At 42.2% G+C, this 26,059-nt stretch overlaps 1 protein-coding gene across 3 annotated transcripts in view; it reads left to right on the plus strand.

The window, feature by feature from the left end:
* The window catches only part of LOC134350426 (ALK tyrosine kinase receptor-like), a 1,308,522-nt gene that overhangs the window by 1,130,818 nt on the left and 151,645 nt on the right, over positions 1 to 26,059 (plus strand). For all 3 annotated transcript variants that reach the window (XM_063055604.1, XM_063055603.1, XM_063055605.1), the window contains exon 13: positions 15,921 to 16,071. In XM_063055604.1, coding sequence (XP_062911674.1) covers positions 15,921 to 16,071 — 151 coding nt within the window. The remainder of the gene's footprint in view (positions 1 to 15,920; positions 16,072 to 26,059) is intronic.

A 26,059-nucleotide genomic window follows, 5' to 3' on the forward strand; every position in this document is an offset into this window, starting at 1 on the left:
ACTTCCAACAAAGTTATCAACATTCTGTAGCCAGTTTCAACTGCTCAGCATTTCAACTTCAATTGTAATGAGCAACTGCACTCCTTTATCCACTCAACAACTTTCAGTTAGTCTCTGAGATAGTCTAATTGTCCTTTTTGACCTGTTATTTGTTTCTACAGGTGCATCGCTTGCATTTTCTGCATTCATATTTGTGTCTTTCTGAGAGCTCTGATCAACATGTTCATTTTTTACACATGCTGGCCCCCAAGGTGTACTGACAGGTGACGCATCACAGCTATGGGTTGGAGCTTGTAGTCATAGATCCACAGGGTTCCTTCCCAGAGGTGTCCATCCTCCATCTGGATCTGGTAGGGATGTGGAGCTACTTCCTCTTGCACGTATCCTTGCCAGAATTGTGATCTCAAATTTGCACTGGATCTCCAGGCTTCAAGACTGGTAGGCTCCTCACAGACTTGTCGTGATAATGTTTCTGTTTTGCTTTCCCTTTCACTTTTGTCAATGTGAGCTTGGGTGCTCATTTAGGCTTTCATGCACTGAAAGGTTAGTGCATGTACACCAACCCATCAGCATTTGGTCTGGTGAAAGGCTATCCTGTAGTGAAACTCTTCTGTAAATCATCAGACTTTTGTGGAAATCCTCTCATCCATCTTGTGCTTCCTTCATAAGGCCCTTCACTACCCTGACTGAATTCTCTGCTAGGCCATTAGATTTTGTGTGATGTGGGCTTGAAGTTATATGTTGAAACCCACAGATACTGGCAAAAGACTCAAATTCACGGCTCGAAAATTGTGAACTATTCTCTGATACCTCTTCTCATGGAACTCGGTGCCTCTCAAACAGTTTTCAGGAAGGTGATGACTGCTTTGCTAGATGTTGATTACAGTGTTGCAACCTTGAGGTAATTGGAAAAGTAGTCTGTTACAATATGACTCTTATCATTACAATCAAACAGGTCCGCTCCAACTTTAAAGTACGACCTTTTTGGTACAGAGTGTGGTGTAAGCGGTTCTACTTGCTTCTTTGATGTGTAAGTAAGGTATAGTTCACATGAAGCAATGGTCTGGCTGATGCTTTGGGCCATTCTTGGCCAGTACATCACATCACGAGCTCTACATTTACATTTTTGCTCACCAAGATGCCCTTTGTGTATCTTCTGGAGCATTTCCTTGTGTAGTGACACTGGAATCACAAACTCGTTCCCTTTGAAGATCATATCTTTCACTACTGACAGTTCAGCTCTGCGTGCCCAGTAATACAGAATGCACACTGGATAGTCTTTCATAGATGCTGGCCATGCTTTCCGTATTGTATCTTTGAGTTCTTTCATTGTTTTATCTGACCTTGCTGCTTTCCTAATCTGCTCTGTTCTGTCAGGAGTTACTGGAAAGGAGGTGATAATCCATGTCAACGTTGGCCAGTGTATCTGCATTAGCCACTTTGTCACTCTTTTCTTTCTTGTCAACTGCTCGAAACTCTGTATCAGCAGCAAACATATATTTTCCTGGTGTGCAGATCATCTTCGTATCATATTTCTGCAGCCTTATCAACATGTGTTGTATCCTCATGGGACAGCCATTCAGTGGTTTGGATATGAGTCCATTGATTTATGGTCTCTCTCCACCTCAGAAGCTTGTCCATAGATGTACTGATGGAATCTTTTGTATGCATATGTCCTGGCAAGAAGCTCTTTCTCTATCTGTGCATAGCTGGTTCCACACCTGTTAAAGCCCTTGATGCATAAACCACAGGTTGCCATGTGTCATCATGGTGCTGCAGTAGTACTGCTCCAAGGCTGTATCGGGACGCATTAGCCGAGATCCTAGCACACCTTTCCAGATCATAAAACTTCAGCACATGCTCTTTAGTTAGGACTCTTTTCAGTGTCTGAAAACACTCTTCTTCCTCGTGAGACCAAATCCACTCATGTCACTGCTCAAAGAGTGACCTATGTGTTGCTGACACAGTTGATAGTTGAGGAATGAACTTAGCCAGGTAAGTCACTACCCCCAGGAAATGTATTTGTTTTGGAGCCTCTCCATGTTTTCAATAGCTGACATCTTTCTTGGGTCAGGCTTCACTCCCTCTTCAGATATGACATCCCCTATGAAAGTCAATGTCTTAAACCAAACTCACAGTTCTCTTTATTTAATTTCAAATTGACATTCCACGTCACATCAAGCACTTGTCTCAGTCGGGTATCATGCTCATCCTTGGTGGAACTCCAGACGATGATGTCATCCATCATGGTCTCGCCAGCAGGTATGCCCTCAAACATCGTGTGGATAGTTTTATGGTAAACTTCTTGTGCAGACAGAATCCCATATAGTAGCCAAAGAAACCAGTATCTTCCCTGTGGTGTGTTGAACATACACAGTCGTGAACTTGCCTCATCAAGCTTCATCCGCCAAAATCCAGAGTTTGATAAATCACTTGGCAACTGCAAACCAGGACACAATCACCTCCTATGTTGGCAATTTAAAATGTTTTCCCTTGATGGCTTTATTGAGATCTCTTGGGTCTAGATATATCTGCAATGCTCCATTTGCACAATGACCAGTGAGCTCATCCAATCAGCTGGTTCTTCCATTTTCTGTATGAGATTTATCCGTTCCATGCCTGCCAGATCTTGTTTAAGTTTGTCTCTAAGTGCAAACAGAACTTTCCTGCATGCATGGACAACAGGAGTCATTGTCTCATCTCTATGAATTTTGTATACAGGTGAGCATCCAAGCTTTTCGAAAACATCTGCGTACTCTTCCATAAGAGTTGTGTGGTCATCTTTAGTCTGTGAAGTCACTACGAAAACTCTTTTCAGCAGATTGAGCTTTTCACATGCACTCAGACCTAATATTGGCTGTACTCTCTTTTCTACAATCAGTAGCTGTGCCTTTAGGTGCTGCCCCTTGTGTTTGAAGGTCACTATACAGCCTCCTTTTACTGGAATGTTCTTCCAGTGCACCCTGTTACTTTTAACTTTACTGAGTAACTGTTGCTCTTTACTGTGAGGGTCTTGTAATCATCCATGGAAAACAAATTCACCTGGGCTCCGGTGTCAAGCGTGAATGAAATTACTGCGTCTCATTCATAGTCAATGGAATGATCCATTCTGGTTTACCAGCACCAGCAGTCTGTAGAAAATCTACAAAGAGTTCCTCCATTTCCTCATCAACCATATGCACCTTTCTCTTGGTAGCCCCAGCTTTGCAGCACTTTTCAAAATGATTATTTTTCCCACAATTATTGCAGGACTTTCCATAAGCAGAATATGAAGTTGGAACGTGATGATGTGAAAGTATGAGCCTTCCTCTTAGCTTTCCTGTTGCTTTAGGAAACATCTTGTGCACTGCTCCTGTTTTCACAGCATGCACTGTTACGTCTGCTCTGTGTTTCCCCTTAGCTTGAGCTCATGTGGGACCTGCTGCCTTACACATATTCACAACCTTTCAATAGTTTCATTTAATATCGGAGAAGTGTATGCAGTATACATCCTGAAATTCTTGTTCTTTGCAACATCCACTAAAGTAGAAGAGTCCCCCAAAGAATGAGTGACAGTAAAAATGTTAGAACCCCGCCCACACATAAGCAACAGCAAAGCAATGGCCCTCTACCACACCCACCCACTTCTTCAAAAAAAAATTGGCACCCTCCACCCACCAAGCAAGCAATAGCAAGGCCCCCAAGAAAGACCATGATCTGCAGTACAACAAAAACTAATTGTTCACCCGGCAATTCGACATGCCACAGGCTCTCTCTCTCTCCCTTATAAAAAGAAAAAGAGAACTGAGGTCTGAGTGTAACTCCAGGTCAGGGTCTTCAACAGAACCCCATGCACCCTGAAAAGAAAAAGAGACCGATCAAAGGAAGAAATTAAGCTGTTTCCACGGATGAGCTCAAAGGAGTCGCTGTTGAGCACCATTGTAATTCCACCCCAAATATTCCTTTTCAGCTTTAAATCTTTTTCACACAGCAGTTCTTTCTCTGAGTCCATTATCTGGACTTCCCCAACTATCCTGTCTCTAACTTGTGAGTTTCTCATATCTCCAAATTCACAGGACCTATTCAGTGTGTGAAGCTCAGCTAAGCGTTGGTTGAAGCTTACACTTTGTTTCTATTCACAGGAAAAAAAACAGACATCTCTCAAATGTGACACACAAAAATTTCTGGAGGAACTCAGCAGATCAGGCAGCATCTTTGGAGAAGAGTTTTTACTCTTTCAGTAGATGCTGCCTGACCGGCTTAAGTTCCTTCAGCATTTTGTGTGTGTTGCTTTGGATTTCAAGCATCTCATGTTTGTGATCTCTCAAACGTGATGTCCTTACTTGGGACAAAATACTCCTCAAATTTGATCATCAGAGTGTCCAACATAAAAGCCGTGTCATCAATTTGAAAATTGGTACAGATGTCCAAGTTATCTTCGCCAATTACATGCAGAAAGATAGACACTTTATATTTTCCATTGGTCTCTCCTGCTCTGCTAGCAGCTAAGTATATATTGAATCACTGTTCGAAGCGTTTCCAGTTATCAGTTAGATTGCCAGTAAACTGCATAGGTGCGGAAGGACTTAGTTTATCCATGATGGGAAATCTCAGCTTCTCACCCAAATTTCTCTTGGTGAATCCGGTGACTGCTGAACTTTGGGAACAACTTGCCACCTCACTAGCCAGTTTCTCTCCATCGTAACTAGCACCTTTCGTATTCGTGCAGTTTCTTTCTTAGTCACGCGCTGTCTTCATTTACTCTCCAGGTTCAGACCTCATACTGTCTTTTTACTCCATGTCATGTTTGTTCTTAATAAAGACAATCTTGGCGTGGATTTACGTTAGAACATTTTATTACTGAACTGCAGCTCAACCCTGTGTGCACACAACCAGGTCTCCATCATACCTTCTGGTTGTGGATGAACCCCTTGCATTGCACACTGGGAACTGAAGTTCGTTATTACACACACAGTAGATAAGTCAGCTGGACCATATGGTCTACACCTCAAGGTTTTGGAAGAGGTGGCTGAAGAGATTATGGAGGTATTAGTAATGATCTTTCAAGAATCACTAGATTCTGTAATGATTCTGGAGAACTGGAAAATTGCAAATGTCACTCTTCTCTTTAAGAAGAGAGGGAGACAGAAGAAATGAAATTATAAGCCAGTTTACCTGACTGCAGTAGTTGTGAAGATGTTGGAGTCCATTGTTAAGGATGCGGTTTTGGGGTATTTGCACATGAAAATATAGGCCAAAATCAGCATGGTTTTCTAAGGGAAAATATTGCCTGACAAATCTGTTGGAATTCTTCGAGGACATAACAGGCAGGATAGATGAAGGATGTTTTGAAGAAAGGTCTCAACCTGAAACATTGACTGTTTGTTCATTTCCATGGATGCCGCTGGCCTACTGAGTTCCTCAAGCACTTTGTGTATGTTGCATCAGTGGATGTTGTATACTGAGATTTTCAGAAGGCCGTTGACAAGGCGCTGCACATAAGGCTGCTTCAAAAGATAAGAGCCCGTGATATTACCGGAAAGACAGCAGCATAGAAGATTAGTTGACTGGCAAGAGGCAAAGTGTGGGAATAAATAGGGCCTTTTCTGGTTGGCTGCCAGTGACCAGTGGTGTTCTGCAGTGATCAGTATTGGGACCACTTCTTTACATATTATATGTCAATGATTTGATTGATGGAATGGATGGATTTGTGGCCAAGCTTGCGGATGATAGCAAGACAGCTGGAGGGGCAGGCAGTGTTGAGGAAGCAGGGAATCTACAGAAGGACTTGGATTGGGAGAATGGGAAAAGAATGGGAGATGGAATATAGTGTAGGGAAGTGTATGGTCATGCATTTTGGTAGAAGGAATAAAGGCGTAGACTATTTTTTAAACAGGGAGAAGATTCAAAAATCAGAGGTGCAAAGGGACTTGGGAGACCTCGTGCAGGGTTCCCTAAAGGACAACTTGTAGATTAAATCAGTGGTAAGGAAGGAAAATGCAATGTTAGCATTCATTTCAAGAGGACTAGAATATAAGAGCAAAGATGTGATGCCAAGGCTTCACAAGGCATCGGTCAGACTGCACAGAGTATTGTGAGCAGTTTAGGGCTCCTTATCTGAGAAAAGATTGCAGGTTTTGAGGAAGATCCAGGAATGAAAGGATTAACGTAAGAGGAGTGTTTGATGGCTCTGGCCCTGTTCTCGATGGAGTTATCAGAATGAGTGGGAATCTTGTTGAAACCCAGTGAATATTGAAAGGTTTAGCTAGAGAGGATGTGGACAGGGATGTTTCCTATAGTGGGTGAACCTAGGGCACAGCTTCAGAATAGAGAGACGCCCATTTAAAACGAGATGAGGAGAAATTTCTTTAGCCAGAGAGTGGTGAATCTGTGGAATTTATTGCCATGGACAGCAGTGTATTTAAAGTGGAGGTTGACGGGTTTTTGATTAGACAGGGCATCAAAAGTTACGGGGAGAAAGCAGGAGAATGGGGTTGAGAGGGATAATAAATCAGTCATGATGGAGCAGACTTGATGGGCCAAATGGCCTAATCCTGCTCCCATGTCTTGTGTTATTATGGATTCTCACAACAATTCTCCATTCATTATTCTGTGAACAATCAATTAATACCCTGAGATTTATTTTTTAATTAAGTCAGAATCAAGCTTATATTTTTTTCACATTCTCAGAGAACTTCAAGGACCATTAATTGTCCTCGCATGTGGCAACTTCTAAATATTTCTTCACACTGAAAACACTGTCCATTCTTATTAAGGAATAGTTGTTACACTCTAGGGATCTGAAAGACGTAGCTTTAGAGATTATGGTGGCACTTCAGGAACTGCACCTAGGGTTCTGAAAGAGATGGTGTTTGAGATTGTGGTGGCTTTAAAAATGATCTTTCAAAAATCATTGGGCTCTGGCATGGTGCCAGAGGACTGCAAAATAGCAAATGTCACTCCACTCTTTAAGAAAGGAGGAAGGCAGCAGAAAGGAAGTTATAGACCAGAGCCTGACCTCAGTGGTTGGGAAGATGTTAGAGTCAATTGTTAAGGATGAGGTGACGGAGTACTTGGTGACACAGGACAAGATAGTACAAAGTCAGCATGGTTTCCTTCAGGGAAAGTCCTGCCTGACAAACCTGTTGGAATTCTTTGAGAAGATTACAAGCAGGATAGATAAAGGGGATGCAGTGGATGTTGTATATTTGGACTTTCGGAAGGCCTTTGAGAAGATGCCACATGTGAGGCTGCTTACCAAGTTAAGAGCCCATGGTATTACAGGAAAGTTACTAACATGATTAGAGCACTGGCTGATTGGTAGGAGGCAGTCAGTAGGAATAAAGGATCCTTTTCTGGTTGGCTGCCAGTGACTAGTGATGTTCTGCAGGGGTCGGTGTTGGGACTACTTCTTTTTATGCTCTATATAAATGATTTAGATGATGGAATAGATGGCTTTTTTGCCAAGTTTGCAGATGACATGAAGATTGGTGGAGGGGCAGGTAGTGTTGAGGAAACAGGTAGGATGCAGAAGGACTTAGACAGATTAGGAGAATGGGCATGAAAATGGCAAATGAAATACAATGCTGGAAAATGCAAGGTCATGCACTTTGGTAGTAGAAATAAATGTGCGGACTATTTTCTAATGGGGAAAAAAATCCAAAAATCTGAAATGTAAAGGGTCTTGGGAGTCTTTAGAACACCCTAAAGTTGAGTCAGTGGTGAGGAAGGCAAATGCCATTTTAGCATTTATCTCAAGAGGTCTAGAATACAAGAACAAGGATGTGATGCTGAGGCTTTATAAGGCACTGGTGAAGCCTCAACTTGAGTATTGTGAACAGTTTTGGGCCCGTCATCTGAGAAAAGATGTGCTAGCATTGGAGAGGGTCCAGAGGAGGTTCACAAGGATGATTCCAGGAATAAAAGGGTTATCATACAAGGGACGTTTGATGGTTCTGGGTCTGTACTGGCTGGAATTCAGGAGGATGAGGGGGAATCTCATTGAACCCTTCTGAATGTTGAAAGGCCTAGACAGAGTAGATGTGGAAAAGATGTTTCCCATGGTGGGAGAGTCTAGGACAAGAGGGCACAGCCTCAGGATACAGGGGTGCCCTTTCAAAACAGAGATGTGGAGACATTTCTTTAGTCAAAGTGTGGTGAATTTGTGGAACCTGTTGCCTCATGCAGCTGTGGAGGCCAGGTCATAGGGTGTATTTAAGGCAGAGATTGATAGGTTCTTGATTGGACATGGCATCAAAGATTACGGGAGAAGCTCGGGAACTGGGGTTGAGGAGGAGAAAAAAAGGATCAGCCATGATGGCCTAATTCTGCTTCTATGCCTTATGGTCTTTTTAACTCTTTGGTTGTCGCACCAGGGGAGATGCAGTAAGGACATTAGCAGCAAATACCTGCAGCCAGTCTCCTGCTTCCTATTGCTGATGAAAAAGAGGATAAGGTCTGGAGTATCAGAGACTACCTTATTGAAACAATGATTAGCAAGCCATGCAAAGTGGCATATGCTAGCAGTTCTGGGTTTGACTCATTGTCTGTGATGTTTGTAGGGATTTCAATCCAGCAACAATGACTTCTTGGCAAAATATTTTGTGCATAACTTGGAAGAAAATTTGTAGATAGTAATGTTCCCGTGCACACACTGCCATTGCCTCTCTGGTGGTAAATGTCATCATGGATTTGGGTGGCCCTGTCCAGTAGCCTGGGTGAGTAACTGACGTGCATCTTGCATGTGTGCCCACCTGAAATGGAGGGAAAGATTGTTTCAGGTGGTAGATGAAGTGCCATTTAAGTGGACTGCATTGTCCTAGATGGTGAAAAGATTCTTGACAGTTTTTGGAGCCACACTGATTCAGATAACTGAGTATTCCATTACACTCCTAACCTATGACTTGTAGATGGTGGAAAGGCACTAGTGTGCCAGTAGGACATAGAAATTTACAGCACATTACAAACCCTTTAGCCCACAATGTTGTGCCGACCAGGTAACCTACTCTAGAGACTACCAAGAATTTCCCTACCGCATAGCCCTCTATTAAAAGACCCTATTATATTCACCTCTATTACCTTCACTGACAGTGCATTCCACACACCCACCACTTTCTGTGTGAAAAGCTTACCCCTGACATCCCCTCACTACCTATTTTCCAGCACCTTAAAACTATGCCCCCTTGTGTAAGCCATTTCAGCCCTGGGAAAAAGCCTTTGGCTATCCACACAATCAATGCCCCTCATCATCTTGTACACCTCTATCCAAGGAGAAAAGGCCGAGTTCACTCAACCTATTTTCAGAAGGTACACCTTCCAATCCAGGGAACACCTTTGTAAATCTCCTCTGCACTCTCCCTATAGTATCCACATCCTTCCTGTAGTGAGATGACCAGAACTGAACACAGTACTCCAAGTGGGGTCTGAACAAGGTCTTTTATAGCTGTAACATTACCTCACGGCTCTTGAACTCAATCCCACGGTTGATGAAGACCAACACACCATACGCCTTCTTAACAACACTGTCAACCTGTGCAGCGGCTTTGAGTATCCTATCATCACAGTCCCCAAGATCTCGCAGATACTCCACACTGCCAAGAGTCTTACCATTTATATTATAATCTGAAGAATCATTTGTTAGAATACCCAGACTTTTGACTGGTCCTGATGCAAATTCGTGACCCAAAATTTTGACTCTGCCTCCACAAATGGTGCATAACCCTTGAGTCCCTCCACCAGTTTGTTTTTTTTTGCCCCAGACTAGTTTGCACTTGTAGCTGTCATATTTATGTAGCTATCCCAGAGTTTCTGTGGATTAATTGTGTAAGACTCAGTAATGCAATTGGCCTCGAAGGGCAGGTGGTTGGACTCTTCCTTGTAGACTATTCTGTGGAAGGAATGTCATTTGCCACTCATCGTGTGCATTGCGTAGTTCTTGCCATATGCATAGTTTCATTTGCTGAAGAGTTGTCAACAAAATTGAATATTGTGGAATCAGGTACAAAAAGAGGGGGATAAAGCTGGATTATAGAAAAAAAATGAAAGAAAATTAAGATATAAAATGTATTCAGTTAAAAATCTTCTGAAACAATTTGCAACCTGAAGGAACAAAATTCCACACTCATAATTGTTCACTTTCTAGGCTAATGGCATTAACAATTATCATGTCACATAATTAATCCTTTTTATCACCTGACTTTATCTTTGTGGCAAGCTTAATGGACAGTTAATGTGCAAATGCAGCACCTCCATAAAAATCATCAAAGGTGAAGGGTGAGATAGCAATTCCCCTACGCTAATGGTGGTGCAGTACAAATAGACCACAAATTGTTATGATTTAGAATGTCTCTTCAAGTACCTGCTTTGTGCAAAAATTGTCTGTTATTCAGGCAATGCTATCTTCTTCTGCAAAATCTGTCTCATTACTTTTAGTAGCTTACAAAATGCAGGAGACCTGAAGAACACTGTAACATATATGTTTTTGAACCGACATTAATCCTTCTGACGTATATACCAAAGCTGTCACAGTGCCGGTAAATTTCTATATAAAACCTTTGCAACACCGAGCTTACAATACTCCAATCAGCTCTCACTGAAGTAAATGCCGTCATGTTGATAGCACAAGCAGATTCTAACTGACTGATTTAGCTCCTTGTCACGGACAAGCCGAGCTTGCCTCGAGATTTTGATTGCTTTGAAAAGCAGGAAATTGGATAATGTGTTGCACGTTTAGCACAGGGTACCTGCTGTCTGTCCTTGGTTGTGATAGCCCTCTGACACCATTCATCTGTTTTCAACACCCATTATTCCTAAATCAAAATTTCTGATGCTACAGAGTAAAATGAAATTTCTCTTGTTGGTCGAAATTATTCAAAAGCATAGAACTGAAAATGAGAATGGACAAGACTTTAGTGGCATGTCAGCAATTGTTCCTTGGCAATTTTGTAATACATAAAAAAAAAATAGGGACAACTCGGAGCCACAGTAAAGCATACACCATCTATGACTGACAAATAGAAAACGCTGAAGACATTCCGCAGATCCGGCAGAGATGTGGAAAGAGAAATAGAGTTCATGTTTTGGGTTAACGATCTCTCATTGAGATTGGGAAAGAGAAAAAAAAACAAGTTAGTTTTAAATTCCAGAGAAGGTGGAGAAGAGGTGGATAGAACACAGGGAGTAGCTCCAAGAGTGGGCAAGAACTGCTGTAATGACAAGCTGCTGATAAAACACATCTGTTTGATAGTTTAATGGGGGCATTTAGAGATAGAGGAAACAGAGGAAAATGTAAAGGCTGCAATTTGCAGGTCAGATCTGTCAGAAATGCCCAGCAGATCAAGCTAGCAGGCAGTGGAATAAAAAACTGATTTCACATTACAGCAGAACTGACCAGTTCTGATACAAAGAAAGCAATTTACCTCCAATTGTTAAATCAGATACTGAATCCTGAAGACTGCAACACCCTGAAGGAAGATGAAATCCTCCTATATGTTATTATTCCTCCTTTGCAGTTCGTAAAGACATTGAAATGTTGTGAATGTAACTCCACTATTTAAGATAGGTGGCTGAACAAAAGTAGGGAGCTATGGACCTGTAAGCCTAACATTAACAGGGAAAATGCTGGAACCTATTATAAAGGATTGGTAACAGGGAACTTGGTAAATAATAATTAGGCAGGACAGAATCAACAGGGATTTATGAAATGGGAAAAAAAAATTCTCCTGCAGAAGGTGGTGAATCTTTAGAATGCATCACCCAAGAGATTGTGTTTAATACATCTCAGTCAGAGAAGATAAATGTTTAGTTATTAAGATAATTGAGGAATATGGGTACACTACAGGAAAGTGACACTGAGCTAAATGCAAAGCTTCATTCCTGTTGTGTTCTTAGTGTGTTGAGTGGGATTTATATGAAAGCTTAGCAGGGTTTGGGGTTGTTAAATAACTAACACAAGGAATCCAATTGAAAACCAACTCTCCACTTACAAGATACAATCTATGTCAATACTACTTTCCACAAAAATAAGGAAGGTTCAGAACAAAGAATCTCTAGAGATGACAGCCATTTAAAACCATAAGACCATAAGATATAGGTCTCCACCATTCCATCACGGCTGATTCCCATCCCACTCAACCCTTCTCGCCACATCCTTCCAAGCCCTGACCGATCAGGAAATGATCAGCTTCTGCCTTAAATATACACATGGACTTGGCCTCCACAGCCTTTGGCAGAGCATTCCACAGATTTACTACTCTCTGGTTAAAAAATTCCTCCTTACCTTGTTCTAAAGACTAGCCCTTCAATATTGAGGCTGTGCCCTCTAGTTCTGGATACCCCCACCATAGGAAACATTGTCTCCACATCCACCCTATCTAGTTCTTTCAACATTTGGTGGGTTTCAGTGAGATCCACCCACATTCTTCTAAATTACAGTGAGTACAGGCCCAAAGCTGCCAAATGCTCTTCATGCGTTAACCCCTTCATTCCCAGAATCATTCTAGTGAAACTGCTCTAGACTCTTTCCAATGACAACACATCCTTTCTGAGATATGGAGCCCAAAACTGTTGACAATACTCCAAGTGCAGTCTGACTAGTTTCTTATATAGGCTCAGCATTATCTCCTTGTTTTTATATTCTATACCCCTTGAAATAAATGTCAACATTGCCTTTGCTTCTCTACCACAGACTCAACCTGCAAAATTACCTTTCGGGAGTCTTGCACGAGGACTCCTAAGTCCCTTTGCACCTCTCACAAATGAACCTTCTCCCCATTCAGATAATAGTCCATATTATTGTTCCTTTTAGCAAAATGCATTATCATACATGTCCCAACACTGTATTCCATCTGTCAACACTTTACCCATTCTTCCAATTTGTCTAAGTCCTGCTGCAATCACATTGCTCGCTCAGTAGTACCTACTCCTCCACCTATCTTTGTATCATCCACACACATTGCCACAAAGCCATCAGTTCTATTATCAGCAACCAACTAGAAAAGGCCCCTTTTATTCCCATTCGCTGCCTCCTGCCTGTCAGCCACTCTGCAAACATACCAGTATCTTTCCTGAAACGCTATAGGATTTTATCTTGTTAAGCAGCTTCATGTGTGGCATCTTATCAAATGCCTTCTGAAAATCCAAGTAAATAGTATCCACTGCCTCTCTTTTGTCCACCCTGCTTATTACTTCCTCGAAGAATTCTAACAGATCTGTCAGGCAAGATTTACCTTTACAGAAACCATGCTGACTTTGATTTATTTTATCATTAGTCTCCAAGTACCTTGAAACCTCATCCTTACCAACAGACAACACTTTCCCAACCACTGAGGTTAGGCTAACTGCCCATAATTTTCTTCCTTTTGCCTTCCTGCCTTCTTAAAGAGTGGAGTGTCATTTGCAATCTTCCATTCCTCTGGGACCATGCCAGAATCAAGTGATCCTTGAAAAATCATGACCAATGCATCTGTTATCTCTTCAGCAACCTCTCTCAGGACTCTGGGATTAGTCTATCTGGCCCAGGTGACTTATCCAGCTTAAGACCTTTGAGTTTGCCTAGCACTTTTTCTTTTGTCACTCACTGCTGTTCCCTGACACTCATGGACCACTGGCAAACTGCTAGTGTCTTCCACAGTGAAGACAGATGCAAAGTACCCATTAAGCTCATCTGCCATTTCTTTTTCTCCCATTACTACCTCACCAGTATCATTTTCCAGTGCTCCAGTAACAACTCTCACCTCCCTTTTACTCTTTATAAAACTGTAAATTTTTTTTGGTATTTTGCCTGTATTATTGGCTAGTCTGCCCTCATATTTCATCTTTCTCCTTCTTATAGAGTTTTTAGTTGCCTTTTGTTGGATTTTAAAAGCTTCCCAATCATCCAACTTCCCACTCACTTTTGCTACCTTATATGCCCTTTCCTTGGCTTTTATGCCTTTTCCTTGGCTTTTATGAGTCCTTAACTTCCCTTGTCAGCCATGGTTGCCTAAACCTGCCATTTGAAAACTACTTCTCTGTGGGACATATCTATCCTGTGCCTTGTGAACTATTGCCAGAAACTTCAGCCATCTGTGCTCTGCCATCATTCCCACCAGTATCCTTCTCCAATCCATTGGGCAGGCTCCTCTCAATGCCTCTCTAATTCTGTTTCTTCCATTGTGAGTTATGCTTCTTCCTCTCAAATTGCAGTATGAATTCAATCATATTATTGTTACTGCCTCCTAAGGGTTCCTTTATGTGAAGCTCCCTCGTAAGATCTGGGTTATTACACAACCCCGAGTAGGCTCAATCACAAGCTGCTCTACAAAGCCATCTCACGGGCATTCAACAAATTTCCTCTTTTGCGATCCGACACCAACCTGATTTTCCCAATCCCCTTGCATATTGAAGTACCCATTACATTGTGTCATTACCCTTTTTACATGCCTTTTCCAACTCCCTTTGCAAACTCAACCCTGCATCTTGGCTACTATTTGAAGGCCTGTATATGGTTCCCATAATTGTTTTTTTACCCTTGCAATTTCTTAACTCCACCCACAAAGATTCAACAGTCCTCTGACCCTATATCACCTGCTTCTAAAGATGTAATTCCATCTCTGACCAACAGCGCCACACCACTGCCTATGTCTTCCTGCCTGTCCTTTCGATACAAAGTATATCCTTTGATGTTAAGCTTCTAGTTATGTCCTTCTTTCAGCCACAACTCAGAGATGCCCAGAACGTCATAACAACCAATCTCTAATTGTGCCACGAGCTTGTCTACCTTATTCTGAATGCTGTGCGCATTTAAATTTAGTACCTTCAGTCCTGCATTCTTCACCCTGCAATTGTTGACCGCCCTGATCATTAACCAGGGTGGACTGAGGCAATATAAACCAAAATTGCATACCATTGCTGATTGAATTCCATCAGCATGGGAGAATGAATCTCAGAGTGCAATCTAGTACATTTGATTTCTTCCTGATTTCTAATTATATAAACATCCAAACATAAGCCTCTGTTCCAACCCCAATCATCTCAAAACAAATGTATTTCTGTCAAAGGGAAAACTTAAATATTAAGAATTTAAAATATAGGTCTTCAAATTACCTGCCAGTCTTAACAGCGACTGGACAAGTGCCTGGCAACCAATTCCCTCAGGAGGCAGATAACTTGCAATCCCTCAATGGAGGCAGCTTGCCTCCAGCAGCACAGTAGCATAGTGGTTAGCACGAAGTTTCTCAGCACAGGCAACCTGGGTTCAATCTTCGCCACTGCCAGTAAGGAGGTTGTACATTCTCCCCATGACCACATGGGTTTCCTCTGGCTGCTCCAGTTTCCTCCCACAGTCCAAAGACGTACCGGTTGGTTGGTCAATTGGTCATTGTAAATTGTCCTATGATTAGGCTAGGGTTAAATTACTGGGTGAAAGGGCCTATTCCGTGCTGTATCTCAATCAATCAATTAATTTTCCAACCGTGATGTGAGTTTTCTTCATCTTAGATGTACATTTGAGTAAAAAAAAAGGCATAAAGGACTGGTTTATCTGTGCCTTTACAGCACATCTACTTTCAGATTTGTTATATTTAAATACCCCGCTCCCCACTCCATGTCCTCAGTGATCACTGACATTGTGGAGATGCAATTATTACCCAACAAATGCAAACCCTCACGCTCCTGTGGTTCAAACACCACTATCTGCTTGCTTCCACTCAGTAGGGGGTCAGCACTTCAGGCAAAGGATCTGGAAATACAAAATAAAATAATATACTGGAGATAAACCCAGACAGTTTCCAGGAAAATATACCTCCTTCCATGTTTCTCAATCACAACTCCATCACATATGTGTGCCCAATCCAGGCTTCCCTCATGTGAAAACCAAGATCAAGCAACTTATTCTTTTCTATGTTAATCTGTTTCTCTTGAGAGTTTTGTGATTAAATAAACACTTTCCCATCAACTTGTAGGATATCTGCTTACGGAGCTGCTGGAGGCATGGGGGGAAAGAGCAACTTTTGGAGATTCCGTGGTGTGCTGGTACAAGCCACATTCTACCTGGAGAAAGATGTTATTCTGTATATACTGGTTGGACAGCAGGGAGAAGATGCCTGCCCCAGTGTAAGTAGATATTCAGTTACTTTTACATATCATAAAGATATAAGATCATAGGATCTTAAAAAAAGCCCTAGGTACTGGTAGTTACTTATATCTCATTAATCTCAACAGCACAAAAAGAACTTCCCAACATATTTCTCAGAAATGTACAGTGTCTTATATCTCTTCAGTCTTTTTATACTGTCTACCTCAATCCCAACTACCCATGTTAACTTAATCACTTATTATCTTGATATTTTTATTGTTAACTAATTTGTTCTGATTATGAGAATGTGTCAAACTGTTTGATAAATGTGAAATAAATCCTATAATTACAATGTATATTTTATTCGGATTTCTGTTGTATGGCTAACTGCATAATTGATCACTTCTTGCTCAATCTAATCAAATAAATGCAATATACTGTATAATTACAAATATAATAAGGCAGTCCAAGCATATGTTCAATAAATGCTCAAGAAAGTACAATTCAATCCATCAAATTTATTCATTCTGCAAATTATGTTCAATCTAGTCTGCTGCATCCAATTCTCCAAAGGAAGTTCCTGCATTTTCTTGCCTCAGAGTAAATCTTCAATGCAATCTGTGAAACCCTGATTACAGCTGTCATCGCTGTCTCGCTGTCTTCCTTGGCAATTACATGGTAGCAGCAGGCAGAACCTTTTCTTTCATGGAGTGTGAGCATCACGAGCAAGGATCATCGCTTATGGTCTCTCCCTAGTTGCCAACTGAATCATCTGGTTTCTGGTAAAGTAATGAACCTTATGGATTTTTTTGCAAAAATATAGTCCTTGCACAGTCTTCAGCAAGTCGTGGAGTCAGTACTGAAGGTTGAGAGCCGAATACCTACGACCACGAGTTCAGAAGTCAAGGCCTAATTGGTTGATGCTCTTGGGTTGGCACGCCCAGAAATCGAAGGCCTGATGCCTGCAAGTCCAGGCCAGGCACTGGAGATTGGAGGCCCGGGTTGGAGGCCTATCTGTGTGTGTGTGAGTGGGTGTGGGGTGAGAGGGAGTAAATGTGCTTGTCATTGTTGGTGTGGTGGTTGTTCTTTTGAGCATTGTGGGCAAGCTACATTGGCATTGGAATATGTAGCGACATTACCAGCTGCCTCCAGCACATCCTGAGGTTGTGTTGATTTTTAAACCAAATGACATATATATTTTACTGTATGCTTCAATGTACATGTGATAAATAAATGAATCTAAATCTGAATTTGGGTCTGAACCTGGTAACTCGCTGCTAATACGATGCTGCCTGTTTGACCCTCAGAAACATAGATATATGTCATTCTGTTACCTACAAATCCATGAACATTCAACACTGTGAGGAAATGACCTTCAAGGAATGTCCTCAAAATACTCCACTTGGGATTACCTACACTCAGTTTAATATTATTAAAGGCATCCGTTAGTCTTGCGAGAGCATGGATCTGCACCTGGAAAGTCTTCACTCTCCAGGGTGCAGGCCTGGGCAAAGTTGTATGGAAGACCAGCAGTTGCCCATGCTGCAAGTCTCCCCTCTCCACGACACCAATGTTGTCCAAGGGAAGGGCATTAGGACCCATACAGCTTGGCACCAGTGTCGTCGCAGAGCAATGTGTGATTAAGTGCCTTGCTCAAGGACACAACACATTGCCTCGGCTGGGGCTCGAACTCACGACTTTCAGGTTGCTAGTCCAATGCCTTAACCACTTGGCCACGTGCCCACACAGTTTAATATTATATTTCATTCATAACATGTAACCCAGCTCTATATCCCACAACCTTCCATCATCCGCCTCAGCATAAGGTGTTCACGTACCTTGGCTAAACTGCGGCTGACCTCTTCCCAAGAAGGTCTTGCATTTCGTTGCATGACTCTCCTTTCAGCTAAGTTTCATCATCAGACAGACTGTTACCAATTCCACCCTGCAGTGCTACCACCTGTACTTCGATCACTCTGCCACTCGTGTGGATAGAGCAAAGCACACAACGTGCTGGAGGAGTTTTGCAGGTCAGGCAGCATCTATAAACAGTCGACATTTCAGTCCAGGACCCTTCATCAGGATGGGCTTATGGACAGATTTGCCTACGTGGCACTGCACTGCTGCACTTCAGCAGAGAGCGGAAGGGTGTGTATCTCCCTGCTTGCAGGCCCAGAGGAATAATGTTCAAATTTTTAAACACCAGGTCCACCTAGTGGCTGCAGACGATGTTGCCTTGAAACTTGCATCCATTGTCTCAAACAGTTTTGCCTGAATGTTGTCATTCACTCATCTGCTCACCAAGTGATTATACAATGTCTGGTCTAAGAAGTTCTGGAAACTGCATTTCTTTGCCAAGTTCCTTAGCCTGGTCATATATTGACCAACCATCAATATGTGACCAGCCCCTGGTCATGGGACTAGCTGCATGTGTCAAACCAGTAATCCCTGAAGAGCTTGAGACCTTGCTCATGATGTTAGTGTAGTATCCAGCCTTTTTTGATGCAGTATTACTGTCTTCTTCTTCCATATGGCAATATTGCAAAGTTCTGCATCCCTTCCTGGAATGTTGGCAATAACACTTGACCTCAGTCATGATTCTGCACCTTCCCACATATAGTGCTAATGGCTGCGTCCAATCGTATGTCCTGAGTTCAGCAACATATCGGCCATATCCTCTCCGTGCTATCAATACTGCTGTGCTTGAAGTACCCCTTTCAAAGCAGCACACACAAAATGCTGGAGGAACTCATCAGATCAGGCAGCATCTGTGGAAATAAATAAACAGTCAATGTTTTGGGCCGAGATCCTTCTTCAGGACTGGAAAGGAAGGAAGAAGATGCCACAATAAAAAAGGTGAAGGAGGATAGCTAGAAGATGATAGGTGATGGTTGATGACTGAAGCCAGATGGGTAGGAAAGGTAAAGAAGGGCTGGAGAGGAAGGAATCTGATAGGAGAAAGGGAAGAGGGGCGCCAAGAGGAGGTGATTGGCAGGTGAGAAGAGGAAGGAGGCCAGAGTGGGGAATAGAAGAGAAGGCTATGGACTGACGTGTCGGTACGGGAAAGGGAATCGGAATTAAAATGGTTAATTCCACTTTTGATGGATGGAAAGGGGGTTCTCGACAAAGTGGTTCCCCAATTTACGACGGGTCTCACCAATGTAGAGGAGGCTGCATCGGGAGCAGCAGATACAATAAGCGACCCCCAACAAATTCACAGGGGAAGTTTTGCCTCACCTGGAAGGACTTCGGAGCCCTGAATGGAGGTGAGGAAGGAAGTAACTGGACATGTGTAGCACTTTGTCCATTTGCAGGGATAAGTGCCAGGAGGGAGATTAGTGGGAAGGGATGAATAGACAAGGGAATCACAGGGGGTGTGATTCCTGTGGAAAATGGAGAGTAGCGGGGAGGTAAATACGTGCTTAGTGGTGGGATCCCTTTGGAGATGGCCGAAGTTGTGGAGGTTGATGTGTTGGATGCAGAGGTTTGCAGAGAATGGTGAGAGTTGCCAATGTGCGTGTTTCATAGGAAGCTGTATGTAAAAGTTAATGTCTGTAGGCTCATTAGTGTAGTAAGGTATCACAAAGGCAAAGTAGCTGGCAGAACATCCTCAGCTATCGACAACTGGCAGAGCTTTGTGCAATAAGTGTATGAAAAGTCATGTTGCATGACGCACAGCTTCAGGTAACTTGATTTCTCTGACTGTGGAAACAATTAGGCTTGTCTGTTTGTGTTCCATTTCTCTTTTATTTCCTCTGTAGAATATGCTCAGCCTGACGTGCTAATCTGTTATCCTGCTCTCCACTTCACCGCACTTATCTACTTTTGCCTATGATGGAGTAATGGCACAGAAACAGGCCCTTCGGCCCACCTAGTCTGTGCCGAGCCAATTAAACTGCCTACTCCCATTCAACTGCACCAGGACCATAACACTCCATATCCTTATGATCCATGTACCTATCCAAACTTCTCTTAAACATTGAAATCAAACTCACATCTACCACTTGCACTGGCAGCTCATTCCACACTCTCACAACCCTCTGAGTGAAGACATTTCCCCTCATGTTCCCCTTACACTTTTCACCTTTCACCTTTAACCCATGACCTCTAGTTGTAGTCTCACCCAACCTCAGTGGAAAAAGCCTGCTTGCATTTATCATATCTATACCACTCATAATTTTGTAGACCTCTATCAAATCTCCTCTCAGTCTTCTGTGTTCCAAGGAATAAAGTCCTAACCTATTCAATCTATCCTTATAACTCAGGTCCTCCAGACCCAGCAACATCCTTGTAAATTTTCTCTGCACTCTTTCAACCTTACTTGCATCTTTCCTGTAGGTAGGTGACCAAAACTGCACACAACACTCCAAATTAGGCCTCACCAATGTTGTATATCAATCCATCCACCCCTTGTACTCAGTAGTTGGATTTACAAAGGCCAATGTACCAAAAGCCTTCTTTTGTCAAGTCTCTAACTGCTCCCATTCACTCACTAACCAGATAGTCTTGTTCACAGTTTATGCCCGTGATCACCCCAGTTTTACCCTGTCAAAGACATACCTCTCCTGCACCCTCCCTACAGGTCAGCAAGCTTCTAGTCTCTCCTTCCCAGTTCTGTTGAAGAGTCTTGAAGCTGAAACATTAACTCTGTTTTGTATGCCACAGATGTGGCCTGTCTTGCTTAATATTATCAGCCTTTTCTGTTTTTATTTTCCAAGGTAATTTAGTTTTTTAAGGGTATACATACATTGATGTACAGTATAAGTTACTAGCCCAATGTTTTGAATAAAAGAGAAACAAGATGGTTGGGGCATGGGTGGTATGGGTAGGGAGGGCTATGGTCCCGGTGCAGGTCAATGGGAGCAGGCTGTTTAAATGGTTTGGCACTGACAAGATGGGCCAAAGGGCTTGTTTCTGTGTTGTACTTTTCTATGACTAGGACTCTAAAAGAAAAGCATTGAGCCTGTTTACATTTATCACATGCATAGATAATGGAGTTCTGTGCATCGCACACCCAACTCCAAACCCTTACACGTACTAACGAAAAATCGCATGGAAAAAAAAATCAGCAAATTCAGTATAATGTCTAAATTGCTCCAGTGTACCATAAAGAAAATTACAGCAGGGTATGATTACACTTGGCAGGTCAGTTTAAGTAATTTACACATCCCATATCCTGCTCAGAGAGATTATAAAGTCTCTTCTTATAGAATTGGAGCATAACCAATTACACATCACATTGTGTTTATTTGTTTATTTTTCATGCTTTGAAATGTGATTTTATGTAAAGCAAGGTTTATAAATCATTGCAGAATATATTTATATTTTGCGCTCGGGCCATTGACATTTTAACCTGGTAGTTTTGTTTTACTGCCCTGTGATTAATTGTGATTACCAGAGTCAGTGTTTTCCCACACCCTCATTCATCAGTCAAAGATAAATACTGTTAACTTTGCGATTCCCTCTGCCAACTAAAAATATACATCTATTAAAAATCAATGAGCCATGTATAAAGGTTAGAAGGAAAGAAATTGGCTGAACCATTGCATTGCCTTCGTCTTTTGCAGGCATTTTATTGCAGTTGTCATTTGAGTTTATCATTATATTGCCAAATGTCCCCCATTTCCTTTGCTCCTCTCTATGCTTATTTAATCTTATGTAAATTTTCAATAAAACAAATGTAGGTTCTCACGTACAAGTTACATTCTTCCATAAAGCACATAGAACCTTGCATGATGTTGCTCTTGATGAGTTGATAAGCAGGGGGTACCTGATGTACTGCTGAAGGGTTTCAGCCCAAAACGTAGGCTGTTTGCTTACCTCCATAGACGTTGGATGATTTACTCAGTTTCTCCAGTATTTTTGTTCGTGTTGCTCAGGATTTCCAGCATCTGCAGAATATCTTGTATCTGTGTTAGTGTGGGAATGGCCTCTGGAATTAAAATGGTAGCCACCGGGAGATCCTAGCTGGTGCAGTAGTAGGAACAAGATGTCAGCAAAGCAGTCACCCGGGTCTGGTCTCTCCGAACTAGAGGAGGCCACAATGTTGTTTCACATCTCCAGTAGCCGGGATCAGTCCTGACCTCTGATATTGTCCATATGGAATCTACCCCTGTGACCATGTGGTGCTCCAAGTGCTCCAGTTTCTTCCTACAACCCAAAGACGCGTGGGTTGGTAGAGTAATTGGCCACCATAAATTGACCCTATTCTATAGATGAATGATAGAATCAGAGAGGAAGTGAAAGCGAACATGGGGAGAATAAAATGGGTTTCGTGTAAATGGGCCTGGTAAGCCAAAGGGCCTTTTTCCATCCCACATGGTCTTCTGACTATGATTGAAATGATCTAACCAAAAACAAAAATGCTGAAATACTCAGTAGGTAAGGTATCTTCTGTGGAAAGAGAAACAAAGTTTATGTTTCATGTTGAGGACCTTTTATCAGAATTAAGAGAGTTTATAGGTCTGGGATATGGCACATTTGATATATGGGAAGATTTGAAATAATATCAGCCAAGAGGGAGCGAAATCCATAAAAGATCATTTCAACTATCACCCGAACAACCTGAGGTAATGCAGAACTTGCCTTGTTTAAAATGGTAGACTCGGCAAAAACTTTTTATGAACAGCACACACCCCCTCTTATTCTCCCTCACGGAAGTTAGAACATAGAACAGTGCAGCACAGTAAGCGCCTTCAGCTCACAATGTTGTGCAAACTTTTTAGCTTAGTCCAAGATCAATGTAACAAGCCTTGCACATAGGCCTCCATTTTTCTTTCATCCATGCACCTATCAGCTGAATGTCTCTGAAATATATGCCATGAACATCACCTCTGGCAAGGTGTTCCATGCACGAACTGCTCACTGAGTAAAAGAAACTACCTGTGACATTCCCTCGCCCCACCGGATACTTTCCTCCAATCTCCTTATATATTCTCATATTAGCCCTCACTGCACTGGGAAAAGGATGCCTGCTGTCCACACTCTATCTTTGCCTCTTATTACCTTATACACCTCTATCAAGTTCCTTCTCATCCTCCTTTGTTCCAAAGAAAAAAATCCCTAGCTTGCTCAACCTTTCCTTATTAGACACCACCTTTAATTCAGGCAGCATCCTGGTAAATCTCCTCTGCACACTCTCTAAAGTTTCCACATTGTTCCTATAATGAGGTGACCAGAACTGAACATTGGGAACAGGACTCCTGCAGACCTCTGGAGATGCACAGTGGAGATCAGCCCTGACTGGTAGCAGCACACTGTAGCACGGAGGCTTCAATACATAGAATCTCAAGAGGCTGCAACTATTGGAGACATTCCCAACAAACTGTGCCCCAAAAAGATGATATTCACTACCAAGGACCCTCACCACCATCACACCACTATCCCCAGCCCACCCTCCCCCCCCCATCACCACCGTTAGGAAGGAGGCACAGAGGAGTAGAGGAGCCTTGAAGACTCACACTCAGTAATCTTCGTTTCCTCCATCAGAGCTCCAAATTGTCCACAAACCCACAAATGGCACCTCTCCATTCCATTTTTATACTATTCATTTATTTTGTTATTTATAGTAACTTTACATTTTTGCACTGCACCGCTGTCACAAAACAACAAACCTCATACCACATAAAGCAGTGAGAATAAACCTGAGTCTGACTCTAAGTACCTGGAATAAGCTGCCAGAGGAAGTCTTTGAGGTGGGTACAATTTCAACATTTAAGAGGCAGTTGGATAGGTACATGAAGGAGAGGGGTTGGGGGGGTGGTTATGGGCCAAACGCAGGTGGCTGGGACTAGCAGGGAGGATGCAATGGTTGGCATGGACCAGATGAGCAGAAGGACCTGTTTTCATGGAGTTCCTATGGTTCTACAACCTTATGATCTGGTGCAAGTTGGGCGATTGCTTCATTGAGCACCTTCACCAGCCAGGATCTCCAGATGGCCAGCAATTTTAATTCTACTTCACATTCCCACAACAACATATCTCTCCATGGAATTCCTCTGCCCATTCACACATCGACATGGCTGTTCCTGGAATTCTTCTTCCCATTCCCACATCAACTTGTCTGTCCATGGAATTCCTCTTCCCATTCCCACATCAACATGACTGTTCCCAGAATTCCTCTCCCCAATCCCATGTCTGTCCACAGCTTCCACTACTGCCAAATTGAGGCTAGACGCACTTTGGAAGAAAGGCACCTCATATTCCACCTTGATAGTCTCCAACCTGATACTATGAACATCAATAACTTTAATTAACATTGTTAATTTAGAGGGAATCAATTCTCCTTTCAGATTCTTTGGCTTTCAGATTCTTTGGCAAGAATGACTTCCAGCTGGGAGCTCCTTCCATATGCTTCTCCTCCTCTTTCTTCCAGAAGGTTGTTTTCATCTGCATTGCCCCTGGTCATTCTCTAAGCATGATTTATTCCAACTGAAAAATGGCATCAAAAGCATATAAGACTCCTAAGACTGATCATTACTCAAAGAGCATTAATGTCAAATTGACTTTACATAGTTCTTGTCATAGTCTGATATAATGGATTCACCTTGAAACATTATCTCTGCTTCTCTTTCCATCTATACTGTCTGACCTGCTGAGTGGTTTTTATTTTAGAGTTCCAGCTTTGCTATTTGTTTTTATTTTCAGAGCTTGAGCTATAAGGCGAGGCTGGATACGCTGGGACGTTTTCCCCTGGAGCTTAGGAGGATAAGTGGTTGCTTTATTGAGGTTGATAAAATCATGAAAGCCATTGAAATGTGAATAGTCACAGTCTTTTTCCCAGGCTACAGGAGTCTAAAACTAAAGGGCAGGGATTGAAAGTGAGAGGGAAAGTCTTAACAGGGGTAACTTTTTCACAGAGAGTGAAGGATATATGGAATGACCTGCCAGAAGAGGTTGTAAAGGCAGGAAAAATGATAACAATTTAAAGTACATTTAGACAAGCACATGGATAGGAAAGGTTGCAGCTCTATAAAGCTCCGGTTAAACCATATTTGGAGTATTGTGTTCAATTCTAAAAATAGATACAGTGCTTTCCCAGCATATATGACAAATAAACTCTTCTTGAGCTTTTAGCCGGGTACAGGTATTGATTATAACTGATGTTTTGATGACAAACTCTGCCATCTTCATCAGGGATCATTGGTTATAATCGATACCTCTACCCAACTGGAAGCCCGAGAAGAATTTATTCATGTTCAGTTCTGATCATCTCATTATAGAAAAGATGTGGAAGTTTTAGAGTTCAAAGTTCAAAGTAAACTTATTATCAAGGTATGTACATCACATACTACCCTGAGATTCATCTTCTTGCAGGCAGCCACAAAACAAAGAAATACAACAGAATCCACAAAAAAAACACACAAAACAAAGACCTACAAACATCCCAAATGCAAAAAGAGGACAAATAATAAAATAATGGGGTTAGAGGGTACAGACCAGGATGCTGTCTGTATTAGAGGATAGGTTGAGTGAACTAGGGCTTTTCCTTTTGAGCGAAGGAGGATGAGAGAGGTGACTTGATGGACGTGTATAAGAAGATAAGAGGCAGATAGAGTGGACAGCCAGTGATATCTTCCCAGGACAGACAATGCTAATATGAGAGGGCATAAGTCTAAGGTGGTTGGAGGGATCTATAAGAGGGGATATCAGAGGTAATGTTCTTTAACACAGAGTGGTGAATACATGAGTTGTGCTGCCAGGGGTGGTGATAGAGACAGGTAGAGACATTTAAGAGACACTTAGATGGGCACATGGATGAAGGACAAATGGAGGGCTATGTTGGAGGGAAGAGTTAGATTGATCTTGAAGTAAGTAAAAGGTTGGCACAATCTTCTGGGCCAAAGGGCATGTACTATGCTGTTCTAAATTTAAAGAGGGATATAGGCCAGATTTGGAGAAATCAGACTAACTCAAGTGGACAACTTGGTTGGCATGCACAAGTTGGGCCAGAGGGCCTGTAAAACTCCAAAACTATTTGTGTCATAATCTGACTGCTCTGAACACTTCAGAATGATGTGTACAAGT

This window comes from Mobula hypostoma, chromosome 8 (assembly GCF_963921235.1).
Source record: "Mobula hypostoma chromosome 8, sMobHyp1.1, whole genome shotgun sequence".
In the NCBI taxonomy this organism is placed as follows: domain Eukaryota; kingdom Metazoa; phylum Chordata; class Chondrichthyes; order Myliobatiformes; family Myliobatidae; genus Mobula; species Mobula hypostoma.